The following is a 13,933-nucleotide window of genomic DNA, read 5'->3' on the forward strand; positions in this document are numbered from 1 at the left end:
TTTTTTTTAATAACATTTATTAATAGAATCAATATATTGTAAAGAAAATTGAATTGAAAGTCAAAGAAAAAGGTCGAATGTAGTTGACAGACCCAATTGCACCAGTATAAAACCAGGTCAAAACGAAAACACAACGAATGATCGTAAAAAATAGTTTGACCTGTATCGCACACATGCCCAAGACAAAAAGTATAATTGTATCAAACACTCAAACGATCGCATAACAAAACCGCCTATCTGGTTGACATATCTTACGTGCTGACGGTTGGTCTATTCGTTTTAAGTGCTGTCAAGTTTTGGTTATTAAAATTTCCTCGCAAAACGGTTTGGTTATATAATTTTCAAGGTGAGATGCAAACTGAATTTGTGCTGTTTTGAGATAATAAACACGATGTTTGAGATAGTGTTAGTGTTGGGTTTTAACATTAGCAAAGGTTTTGTGGGCTTAATTTTGAACAAAAGTTCCAAAAATTTTACAATAGTTTCATTTTTAACATTGAAAATTGAATCAACAGTTTCGCGAGTTGCAAAATAAGGGCTAAAATAACACTGAGAAACACTAAATTTTCAAAAACTTCAAACTTTAAGAGAATCAGATCTAAACAACTAGCCTATAAAATGAGTATACACAGCAAAAAATCCGATGGTAAAATCGCATGCAAAAGCATGCACATCACCTTTGTGAGCAAAAGCATGTAATATTGTATACGAAAACGTGTACACAAAAAGCATGTACAAAAGAAAAATAAATTAATATTGCACACCCCAAAAATAACCATCAATCTGTTGACAGTCATATCCAGATTACCAAGTCCGCGCCCCATCCGTCTCGGCTCTCTCACCGTCTTGTAAATTTGTGTACAACGCCGATGTAGCAGTAGGTTTCCCGTACGTCAAATACTGAATTAACTGTATACGATGTATGGGGAACGCACAGCTACATCGGTGTTGATCCAGCGAATTTCACAGCGGCGAGATAGCCGAGATGGTTGGGGCGCAGACTTGGTAATCTGGATATGACTGTCAACAGATTGATGGTTATTTTTGGGGTGTGCAAAATTAATTTATTTTTCTTTTGTACATGCTTTTTGTGTACACGTTTTCTCATACAATATTACATGCTTTAGCTCACAAAGGTGATGTGCATGCTTTTGCATGCGATTTTACACAGAAATTTTTTACTGTGTAGTCATTTTGCAAATTTGATTATGCATTTAAAAATTATATTTAAATTTTGTTTGACAATAATTCTGATTTATCCAAAATATCTTTGTGGCCTAGATTTGGCACCATCTCAAACATGTGCGCAAAAGCTGCCTTTTTAAGGGTTTTAATTACTAATTTTCGATTTTTTATATGTGTGTTTTTTCCGCGTACCATTTTATTTTTTTTATTTTTTGAAAATTACTTATCATAACCGACAACTCTCCAAAAGAAACCGAATTGGTCGGAAAATCCCTTCTCAAGGTACAGATTTTTAAATAATCGCTAGCCAATTTTCCAATTTTGCAAAGGGGAGCGGCCGTGTCTGATTAGTTACGGTGTTTGCTTTGTAAGCGAATGGTCCTGGGTTTGATGCCCAGCTGCTCCCAACGGGAAAATTTAAGACTTAGAAATACTTGAGCATGAACGAAAAATCAAAGTCGGGGTTCGATCCCCCGTCCATTGGATTGGTAAGCAAAAATGCTAACCACTAGGCCATCGCGGTTTGGCAAGCTATGACTGGAATTAGGAAAACTGTTACTACCAACTGAATACGCGCTGGGTCTTTGTCCATTTGACAAGAGTTTGGAAGTTCTAAATAACGTTTGAATCCGATTGATGCAAACGTTCTTCAGAGCGGGGCTTGTCGATAAAAGCTGAGGTACCTCGCGCTCGGCCAGCCAGCGTAGAAATGGGTCACCGAAGCTCGGCAGAGCTAACACCTTCCAAATGCCTATGCAAGTTATTTGCATGTATAGAATGTAGATCTAAAAATTGCATGGAATTTTCAATTTGTAAGAAGTGGCCGCGTGGTCCCGTTTGGTTGGTTGCACACACACACAAAAGTAAAAATCATGACTTGTAATTTCCACTTTTTCTTTCGTCGAAGGGCACAAATAAAAAAATATACATATACATATACATATAATCGGGTTCAGAATAGACCCATATTTTTTTTTGTCCATTACGGTGACCTACACCGTGTAAGGGTGGTCCGAAAAAATAGCTATTTGCGTATATTTTAGCAAAAACCACATTTTTCAAAAAAAATCATAACTCCCCGCCATTTCAACCGATTTTAGCTGATGATATGTGATAAGTTGGCCTTTCAAAGAAAAATAGTAAGAAGTTTTAAAAATCTAGCCAAACATATGAAAAGGTCGTATGAAATGTTAAAATCACGTTTTGACGGTGTCTGGACCAAAGAGCCTATTTCTGGAAATATTTTTATCGAATTCGGACAATCTTACGTAACATAATAAAAAATGGGAGGAGTTCATTAACAGGATTCCAAAATTTGTTTTTTTTTTTTTTTGAAAATAAAATCCGGGGTTTTCAACGCGCCACGCGCAAGAACGGAAATGGACAAAATCGGCAAAAAATTAACTTTTTTCACTGGGATAAGTTTAAAATTTCAGCGATGACCTATACATGTTTGGGTACCAACATTTTCGTAATTGAAAGACGCAAGGTTGTGATTACCTACAATTGGGTGGGTGGATTTTCGAATATTTACATGCCAATTTTGTATGACCACGACCAGCTCACAAAAATTATTAATTATTGTTAAAAAATACTGTAATTTTTTTCAAATCTGGCATATTGCATGAAAATGATTTTGGATCACTTAATTTGTAGTTTCAACTGATTAAACTTGACCAAATTTGATAGTCTTTAAAAGTCCAATTATGACAATACTAGAAACTGCACATGACAAGACGTTACCGTGCGCGAGCCCAATTACATAATTTTTTTGCATAATTCGCCAAGTTCCAGCCTGTAAATGCAAACACTTTAAAGAGGTAATCAAGTGCGGTCATTTCATGCCTTTCTTGCCTTGCCTGACTGAAGTGTCGCTGCAATTTGTCACTTGCGAGACGCCATCGTCCACCACTTGTCACTGGCTGCGCAGGGATGCCATCAGCTCTCTCAGCTGTGGTCTTTCTTCTGGACACACTCCAGTTGGCTGGATCTTTGCCCCTTTTGCGACAGCCATGAAAACGAAAGTTAATTGATACGAGCACAATTGCTTATTGTCTAGCGCGTTTGATTCCCGTTTGATGTTTGTGGGCTCGTTACTTGGTAAGAAGGGTAGAGAAGCTATTTTCGTCATTGTTTTAATTTTGGCCCATTTATATTAGGTTGCGCAGTTTAACCAATCGAAAATAGGTGGTGTGCCTCTAGAACTGGTAAAAGTTTGTAACCATACTCTCGCGTTGTAATCGTGGCGTGTAATTGGCGCAAAAAGTACCAGCATTTCTCAATTACCAGGTCGAAAACCAGCTCGACTCCATTTCGGTGCGGTCCCAAGCCAGTGTAATGGGATTGGATCTGCTCGATACGCGGATTTCCCGACCACGACTGTGACATCTTTGGCCACGAGGCTACCGGACCGGAACGACGGTTTGTTTAGTTTGAGTAAGAAAGAGTTGCAAACTTTTAAGGGGTGATTTTGGACGCGCTCGCGGTTGCATAATAGTGGAGGGCATCCGTGACATAAGGACCGGTTGCAGTCACGGTCAGGGTTCGGAAAACCGATGGACTGTAGATCTTAATTTAATTATTCCGTTTATGTTTTTGATTGAGCGTTTCCCTTGTTGGTGAAATAATAACTATAAAGTAATTTTCTATTTATGAGTTGACCGTGAAATCACGCCAAAGATCTGACACTTTTCGCCACATAAATAGTTCGATTCGGTGAATGTTTTCTGCCTCCGGCCACGGCATATTTGCATTGCATCACTTCCATAAATGCTTTCAATTTTTCGCCTCTAATTGAATAATGAAAATCATTTTGCATTTTGCGCTCGAAATAACGCAATGCGTGCACTTTTTGTGCAGAGCTTCGAAATGAAAAAAAAAACACGAAACAAATCGATTCTCTTCTCACTCAGAATCACGCTGCGGATCAATTTGCCGACCCAGTGTCAGTGATGATACCCTCTAGCTCTGTAGATGAACCGATAATTGCAGTTCGGCTTCAGACATCTTTCGCAACTTTTTGGCGAACCCATCAGAACGGTAGCGGTATGGGCTGAAACGGAATCCAAGTCTTGATTAGTTTTTGAAAAGAGAATAAGAGTTCGAAATAAAAAAAATCAGAAAAGTAGTTTAAAAATTCCTTAAATTCTTCTTTGTAGCATAAATTTTCAAATTCAACATTTCAAAACCTTAGTCAGTAGTTGAAAGGGTTGTTAATTTTCAAAGCTGTGGTTCTGTTGTAACTGTCAGGTAATTCCACAGTTGGTCACTTCTTGGAGGTTCTTTTGCAGAAACGATCTCTTCAAGAAGACTTCCGTACGCGTCATGAGAAACTAATTGAGACAACGGAATCCTGAGCTCTGATTGATTGGTGCGAAAACAACACACGAAAACTGATATTTTGATATTGAGACATTGAACATCTGTAAACTTCATAGCATTCGCAATGAAATCAAATTTTCATTTTAGATTCTTAAACCAGACAATCACAAAATTAATGCATTCTCACGATTCAAACGATTCACTGGAAATACCCGTCAAACAGTCAATGACAATCAAATTGTTCAACCTTTTTGCGGTACGATTAAAAACAGAACAAAACGTGGCGATAATGTATTCATAACCAGCGATTAAAATCACCCCCACGACAAGCTGACCACCTGGAGATAGTGATAATTGCGGTGGGTGCCTAACTTTTTTGCTGAAAAAAAAGGACGGACGAGTACAATTTAAGCAATGTCAAGGTCATGGGAGGGTACCGATCAAATCACAATGCTGCTTGAAATCTGGTGAGATATCGTGGGATTATGAATGGCCGGTTCCGGTTCGTATTGGGAGTTGATTTTGCTGTTCAGAACAGTTGGACCTCTTGAGTTGGGCGAAAAAAAAGGCTGAAAAAGCAATCCCACAAATAATAAACAATCCAAATTATGATAAATCAGTGTAGATTGCTGAAAATAAATCTTAAAAAATTTCAGAGACGAATATTCAAAAACGGATTTTATAGTTCTTTGTTAGGTTGTAGAAAAACGTTGGAGTTTATGGAAAAAATATTTTCATAGAATCATTGATATTAAGCAATTTTTTGAAAGTAGCATAATTGTATTGCACTGCCGTTTTACGGCGATATGATGTATACGCCATCGAGGTGATTTTGCTGTAGACACGATTTTCTGTTTTTGTTCATTTTTTTCAATTTAAAATGACTAATTTATGGTCTGCTCTGTAGAAACTGTTAAAAAGTACAATAAAAATGTGGCCCCTACAAAATTTCTTGTTTTTTGCTATTCTCTACGATTTTAAACCACAAACATCATTTGGCCGAAAAAATAGCAATAAAAAATCACTACTTTTACTTTCCAATGATGTATGTATACATTGCTTGATCAAAGCTGGCTACTAGGCTGGCTATATTTTTTGTGCCAGCTATTTTGACAGCTGAGCGGATCCCGTAATGCATTGTCCACGTGGATACTTTAAGGGGGGGAGGGTATTAGGGAGCGTTCTTTTACTACGTAACGCAGTTCGGGGGGGGGGGTTGGAGGCCGTGTTATGCTCCATACAAAATTTTTAAAATTTGTATGGAAATTTTGTTACTAGGGGAGAGGGGGTTTTAAAATTCGGTTTTTTGCGTTACGTAATGAAAGAACGCTCCCCTAGCGATTGTCTACGCTCCATAAACACATTTTTTGCATGAACAATTGTCCACAAGGGAGGTGGATGGGTCTAGAATTTTCAAAAAAGTATCTACGTGGATGTGGATAAGGTGTCAACCATTAAGTACGACACATTAAAATCAGCCAAATTTCACTCCACCCCCCCTTTGTCTCGATTTCCCTATGCTTTTAACACGCAATGTCACGCTTACTCAAAACCCTCCACTTCCCACTGAACGTGACGTACTTTATGGATGACGCCTATTGGACGTCCCCTAAGAATTAAATCGAATTAATGTAATAAAATATTGCCAAGTCTTGATTTGGTCCCAAAACCTTTAATCAACATTCAAACAGAAATGAATTTGACTTCTAGCAATTCTCAATGTATACATACATCATGATGAGTAAAATTGGCGTATACATCATTGTTTGTTTGCTTAATAAAATGGGCCCCAGAGCAGTTTTTTGAAAAATTCTTTCGTCAGGAGGTAGCTTTTAAGATTCTTTATCAGACTGTACAATAAAATTGAAAATGTCCAAAATGGCGTATACATCATATCGCCGTAAAACGGCAGTGCAGTAGGCTCGGCTTTTTTTAATTTATATTCATTCAGATTTTCTTTCCCATGTTCATTTATTCAGTTAAAAATGAGTGTCCAATCACAATCGGTGACTTTTCACCTCAATTTTAAATACCAGCAATTATAATTTATTAATAAAATATAATAAAATATTGCATTTTTCCCTATTCATTGATTTCAAATGTAGGAGCTCCTACACTTACAAAAAGGAAAAGGAATACCTTAAAACTAACTTATAAACTATATAAAGAGCGGATCAATGCAGTTGAAGACTGCAATGATTTTTGTCGAAATGCATCACTTATTGGACATAACATCCAAAGTGTCAACTTCGGCTAATTGATGAAGTTCACTGGTGCTGAACCAGAGAGAAAGTTTCAGAATCATTTTTATGTAGGCTAAGCCATATGTCCGCTTTATAAGTTCGATTCCCATCTGTTACAACCTTCCATCCGATGGGGAAGTAAAACGTCGATCCCGGAATGGCTGTTGTTAGGCCGTTAAGTAATTCCAATGTCATTACGACATTTCCTGAGAATTTTTTTTAATGTTTTTTTTAAAGGCCAGTGCAAATATTTTTCAAAGTTATTGTTCCTCGGCTGTGGCCGTTTTTAATATTAATATTGAAATAATAAGCCATAGTTTCAGCATTTGCATCGAAAAAGTGTGTTAAAATGCATTTTACACTACACAGCAAAAAATCCGATGGTAAAATCGCATGCAAAAGCATGCACATCACCTTCGTCAAAATAAACACTTAATATTACACACTGCATGTACATTTTTTGCAAAAACAAAAAAAAAGTAACATCCGACGGGAATCAAACCCAGCACCAACAGTGAGGACTGGCGCCTTAGCCCACTCGGCCATCAGACCGATGAAACGCTGTAAGGATAAACGCATATATCAGCTTGACATTTCGGTCAAGTAGGTTTCCCATACTGATGGGCTACATATTTTAGGGTGTAAAATTACATAAAATTGCATAAAATAATGCAATATTTATTTTACACCCAAGCCTTTTACACGCAGCTGGATTACTACTTTTTTAGCTGTGTATAGTTCAGTTGCTTTGCAACCATTAATTTTCAAAAAATATGACGAAGAATAACTTAAACATCGAAAATTTTCAAAAATTCAACAGATTTTGAAATCAACCCAAACATGCTAAAAATGATTCTAAACCAGGGGGATGCTAAAGGCCGCCATCTTGGGTGATTGAGATTGATAACGCGCGCAAACTGCGTACAGTGAAAACAAAAATATTTTTTTATTAATAATTATTTTTTTGTTAGAATTACTGTAGTAAAAGTCAAATTACACAGTAGTTAAGTTAAACGTTTCATGTGATAAAAGTACAACATTAAATGAGGTCATCGGCCCGATGTTTGCTTAATAATCCCAACTTTAGTAGTTTATTTTGCAAATAAATTGATAAAAATCACCTCAAAAACATACACTAATTTTTAAACGTACATTGCGGTAAAATTTTACATAAAAACAATAATTACTATATTTCCATTTTTATGCCATATGCCATTTTATGCAGTTTTAGTACTTTTTTTACAGTGCGCAGTTGCTTTGTTTTGGTTCCGTAACGAACAGCTGTTCTTTTGTGCTGGCGCCGTAATCGACAGCTCCCTTTTGTTCTGGTGCCGAAGTTGACAGCTTGTGTTGGCTGCGGGCGAACTGCCTGTTGTGAGATATAGATGTCGCCCCCCTGTTCTAAACGCAGGGCAATGCATTTTTAATCGATTTCAGCTAATTGTACTTAAATTTGCATTAAAATTTTGAAGTTTTTAGAAAAAATATTATTTTTGCCCCCTGATTTTTCGGGACAATTTGGGGGGAGACAAAAACTTTAAGGTGAAGCCATTGATAATTTTCGAAGAAAATTGATCATCACTATAAAATATTCTGTATTAAAATCAATTTAACAAATTTCAGCACCAAAAGGAATCAGCATGTGCCTGTTGTTGCCTTCTTGAAGCCACTGAAGGAATTTTTGTTCTAAATCAATTGTGCTTCAATATTTATATAATTTTGTGGCACAGTCATTGACGTCCTAGTTGGCAATCATTGATTAATGACGATTTCCATAACTTTACAAGGAATGGGATAATCGTTAACAAAAGGAATCAGCATGTGTAGGGCACTATTCTAAACAACTTGTTGAAGGATTTTTTTCAAAATATTGAAAGCGATGCAAAATTTATATCTTTGAACGAAAAATTATAACAATGATGGATTCACGTTAAATAAAATTTGTACCAGCCTTATGGAAAAACGTAATGTTGCTACAACGGAAATTTTCCATCACTGCAGCATCGCAATACTCACGCAGACTCCATGCGTACACAAAGCACGTGGTGCTCGACGCGCGCGCAAAAGAGACGACCATATAACCACGCGCTGGGGGACTGGCTGTGAATTACGTAACGGACTTTATTTGGTGGTTGATTTTAATGATTTTCATTCAAGATCACTAAATCTTCCAAAATGCAAAAAAAATCTATTTCTTAAAATTTTAATATTGTAGTGTAATTTTTGAATTATTCACACTTGTTTACAACTTTACATCGCCTGTGTTAGTGCCCATTCATGAAACGATAAAGGTATTTGTAAACTACGAACATTCGAGCAGCTGTTTGACACATCCAGTTATCTAACTCTGCCGTTTCATCTGTTGTGAAATTCATTCAAAAGAGTAGTGTTATGAATAAACCGCGTTTCGCCGACACGTCCCGTTAAGTTTAAAGTGCAATTACAAACTACAACCTACAACAACTTTACTAGAAATAATGTCTCGTGCTCAGGACGCGATTGCCTTGCTGCGTGCGGTGAAGATCGTGGCCGAGGCGGTGGCCAAAACTCAGGGCGACCATGCCCGGCATCTGCTGGCCAACTCGAGCATCCGTGAACTGCTCGAAAAACAGCTGCGCCAGGGCGAGGACACGGTCAAGGCACTGCTGGCGAACCCCAACAAGGAGCTGGAGAAGGCCGGCGGGCTGCTGAAGGAAACGCTGGAGCGGACGGCCGTGGTGGCCGAGGGGTTGAAACAGCTGTCGGCTATATCGCTGCCGAAGGTGGGGTCACCGGGGCCGGCCTTCGAGTTTGGGAAGGCGGTGTTTCCCGTACAACAAGATGGTGCGATTCCGAAGGAGAAAGCTTCTGATATTGGTACTGTTTAAGATATTTGTTAGCTTGTCATGAATTAGCACTTATTTTCTCATTTTAGCAAGCTTGGACATATCACAAATTACGCTCAAAGAATTGGAATCAATTCTATCTGAGCACAACAAAAATCGACAGATCAAGCTGTCCTACGATAACGGTAGAACTCCAGAACCGACGGTCAAGAAGACTGACCCGGAGCCTCCGGTGCAACCGGTAAAACCGAAGCCCGTTGAGTACAAGGTTCCACCACCAACAACGAAGGATGAAAAAGTAATAGCCGACATGATGAAGGTAGTCTCCTCGTACGGACCTTCAAGCACAGCAGAACCAACAGCCACACCCACACCAATCGATCTACCTCAGCTAAGTTCGGTTGCAAAACAGCGCAAGGTACCGTCCTCCCGAGTCGCCCGTCTGGCCTCGTTTGGAAACCTGTTTGCCGGCCTAGGACTCGGCACAATCAACGAGCTCGCCAAAGGTGCCCTCGGCCTCGGAGGAACGCTCGACCCCAAGCAGGCCCTCTTCAGCCCTGCGAACGCCGAACGAATCGTGGACACGCTGTGCAAAGTTCGCGGAGCTGCCCTCAAACTTGGCCAGATCCTCAGCATTCAAGACTCGAACGTCGTCTCACCCCAGCTGATAAAAGCGTTCGAGAGAGTTCGCCAAGCTGCCGACTACATGCCAGATTGGCAGGTCGAGAAACAGCTCGTGCAAGAGCTCGGGCCCGATTGGCGCAAGAAGCTTGCCACCTTCGACCAGACTCCCTTCGCGGCGGCCTCTATCGGCCAGGTGCACCGCGGAGTGCTGCATGATGGAACCGAGGTTGCCATCAAGATCCAATACCCGGGCGTGGCCAAAAGCATCAGCAGTGACATCGACAATCTGGTGTCGATGCTTAAAGTGTGGAACGTGTTCCCCGCGGGCGTGTTTATCGACAACGTGGTGGCGGTGGCCAAGCGAGAGCTCAACTGGGAGGTTGATTACACCCGGGAGGCGGAGTACACGGAACGTTTTGCGGAGATGATTCAGCACATGCCCGAGTTTAGGGTGCCCAAGGTGATCCGCGAGCTGACGTCGCAGTACGTGCTGACGACGGAACTGGTGCCGGGGGTGCCGATGGATAAGTGCTTCAATTTGAGGTGAGTTTATTTTTTTTGCGTCGTATTTTATAGTCATTTAACACTTCTAATCTCCGCTTCCCAGCCAGGACCACCGCGACCACATCGCCCGCTCGGTGATGAAGCTGGTGCTGAACGAGCTGTTCACGTTCCGGTGCATGCAAACCGACCCCAACTGGTCCAACTTTCTGTACGACGCCAGCACGCGACAGATCATGCTGATCGATTTCGGCGCGACGCGCTTCTACCAGAAGCCGTTCATGGATGACTACATGAGGGTATTACAAATTATGATTTTTGTTAATTTACAATATAATTTGATTTAATTATTTTCTAGGTCATTGAAGCCGCCACCAGAAACGACCGCCAGCGCATTTTGGAGCTGTCGCGCAAGATGGGCTTCCTGACCGGGTACGAAACCACGGCCATGGAGAATGCCCACGTGGACGCGGTGCTTATTCTGGGCGAAGTGTTCAGCGTGGAGGGTGAGTTTGAGTTTGGCAAGCAAAGCACCACCAAGAAGATTGCCGCGCTGGTTCCGGTGATGATCGCCCACCGGCTGTGTCCACCGCCGGAGGAAATCTACTCGCTGCACCGTAAGCTGTCCGGAGTGTTTTTGCTGTGCGCCAGGTTGAACGCCAAGATTGACTGCCGGCCCCTGTTCGAAGAGGTTGCGAGCAACTACAAATTCGACTAAATAGTATTTATTAGAGAGAAATAAAAGTGCTGCAGTTTTGCAAGGTCAACTTAACATTTATTTTCCGCTCAATTCTTCGACCGCAACCCTCTCTTCTGCAGTGCCTGTTTGACGCAGGTCATGATATCGATCGCCAACTGGCAGCGATCCTCGTTCTCTACCCCAATGCACTCGTCTGCAGCTTCCTCGACGATGCGCTGTCTCAGCTGGTCCGTTCCAACGACCACCCGCATAAGTGCCAGATAGCCTTCCTTCAGGAATCGTCTCCCGTCCGAAACGCCGTGCTGCTGCTGAACACACGACTGCAAACACTTCTGAACCCTCGTTACGGGCTCGACCGCCGTTATCAGTCCCTCAACGTCCCCATCGGAGGCACCTTCCCGCTCCTTGCAACTTTGCGCCAAATTTCGTCGTATTTCAAGCACCTCCTCGTCTGTCTGGAATTATTGCAACTGTTGTATACACGCCCCAACCTCACAGTTCAAGCCTAACGTTATTACCTGCGCAAAAGCGTGAGCTGCTAGGAAAATCACCAGAGCGACCGCTAATTGCAAACGATTCATCTTATCTTTTTTCGCACCGTCTGACACGCAAAACAATACACTGCCGAATGGTTGCCCTCGCGGTTCCTCGTTGTGTATTTATAAACTTTTGTTCAAACGCACCCCAGCGATTCGCAGTTCTTTTGAGGCACATAAAGTGGTTCTAAGTGTTCAATCTTGTAAATGCAAAGAATTTCCGCTCCAGTGACATCTTGGTCAAATTATTGTAATTATGTATCTTTATTATACAACCTTCATTGCCTCTTTTCATCTTAAGAACATTAACATCCATACCAGGGGTGCCCAAAAGATGCTAGACGACTCCCACACCTGGATTGACCCAACAACCTAACCTCTAAATAAGGCCAGGGTCGACATATTGCAAAGTACAGTAGCATTTAGTTAAAAATCGATCTCGACATGAATGTGATATGAAAAGGGATTCAGGTCACAGTTTGTTGTGATATGAAAATTTAAAATACATTTAACTAAAACTCTCAAAATCTGATCACCCCAAAATTTCACTTACCACTTTTCTTTTCACCTAATTCATTCAAAAGTCTAGGCAGGTAGCTGTTTCATTTACACTCAAACCCCGATGGTTTGACACCAACTGTTGTCAAACGAACGGGGTAACTTTTTAGTTTGACACTCCTTTCACACGGAGTTCACACCCACTACCAAACGTTTGTTTTGATAGTGTGTGTGAGCGCCGTGTAAAAAGTGACAGTTCGTCACTTTTTAGTTTGACTTTGACCAACCAACGGGGTACAAACTAAAAAAGTGTCAAACGAAAAAGTGACCAACCACCGGGGGTTGAGTGTATTTATTTATTTAGTTTTAGGATGTTCTAAGGGAATGTGGAACAAGACGACCTTATGAGGCAAGAAAAACAATCGCCGTTATTCATACAATTTTGATATTTCCAGTATCAGGAATTGGGTCCTAAAATGAAGCTTAGATTGCTGATATTATTGTTCACAGCGATAAAGCTTATTTTTCTGAGTACAATGACCCTTTATACGACCACAAAGAGTTTAAAATGGATTTTTAAATCAATTTTGAAAAATTAACCTCGCGATCCTTCTTGACAGAAAGGCTCCTACTTGACAGCTCGTTCCAAGGGGACCATAGTTGGTCCATCGAAAAAATGTTGTCTTGTCAATATTTTTTTTTGCATTAAATTGAAAAAAAGTGATCAGAAATGGTTTTTAATCGTGTTTTTTACCGTTGTACATAAAAATTGGCATAGGGCTTTAGTACCCAATTGTTGCTAGCAATTCAATTAGTTGATTCTACTACCATATAACCGTCATAACGACGTTAACGCAACGAGACACAATATAAAAACATTTGAAAAGCACAAAATATGTCTTATAGTTCGATTTTAATGGCCAATGACTTCACCTATTAAAGAATATGTTTTATCGTTAGGTATTTTTTGTTAAGAGCTTTTAAAAACTTTGTGCAGGTGGACAAGTATACCATACGAATTTCCGTAAATTCCGAATTGCTGCAACAACATTTATTGGGAAATAAATACATAAAAATATGTATAAACTAAGAATAAACTGTAAAAAAAAATCCATATTAAATATAATGATATTATGAATATTAACCGTTTATCTTCTAAATAATTTAATTTGATCAAAAAACGATAAAACTATAACCAAGAAATAACACAGAAAAAAAAAGTTGATTTCTGGAGGGTTGAAAATTTGGTTGAAATGTAAACCTGATGAAAATTTATCACAAACTGGTGAAAACTTACCAGCTCCTGATGTAATATCATATTACCATTTATTTCTGTGTATCATTTCATTTAAAAATTAAAGAAACGTTTCAAACACATTCTAATCTGATGTTTCTAAGTGATAACAATTCAGTTGTAAGCAAATAAGCATGATTTTTCATGCATTGTTCCTCTTGTCCAAACGGGTTGCTCAATAACAAAATTTTAAATTCTTTTTTATG

General features: G+C 39.8%; 2 protein-coding genes across 2 annotated transcripts; one reads left to right on the forward strand and one right to left on the reverse strand.

Moving 5' to 3' along the window:
- Positions 1-9,096: 9,096 nt before the first annotated feature.
- Positions 9,097-11,471, forward strand: LOC120415887 (atypical kinase COQ8B, mitochondrial-like). Its single transcript, XM_039577528.2, has 4 exons — positions 9,097-9,605; positions 9,664-10,741; positions 10,806-10,998; positions 11,058-11,471. The coding sequence occupies exons 1-4, from the start codon at positions 9,227-9,229 to the stop codon at positions 11,415-11,417; spliced, it is 2,010 nt and encodes a 669-aa protein (XP_039433462.1). The 5' UTR covers positions 9,097-9,226; the 3' UTR covers positions 11,418-11,471.
- LOC120415888 (general odorant-binding protein 28a-like) lies at positions 11,437-13,499 on the reverse strand. Its single transcript, XM_039577529.2, has 2 exons — positions 11,918-13,499; positions 11,437-11,854 (listed from the first exon to the last, which is right to left on the reverse strand). Exons 1-2 carry the CDS (start codon positions 11,978-11,980, stop codon positions 11,486-11,488), a joined length of 432 nt encoding a protein of 143 aa, XP_039433463.1. The 5' UTR covers positions 11,981-13,499; the 3' UTR covers positions 11,437-11,485.
- Positions 13,500-13,933: the final 434 nt, after the last annotated feature.

The sequence above is a fragment of the Culex pipiens genome, chromosome 3, assembly GCF_016801865.2.
Source record: "Culex pipiens pallens isolate TS chromosome 3, TS_CPP_V2, whole genome shotgun sequence".
Lineage (NCBI taxonomy): Eukaryota > Metazoa > Arthropoda > Insecta > Diptera > Culicidae > Culex > Culex pipiens.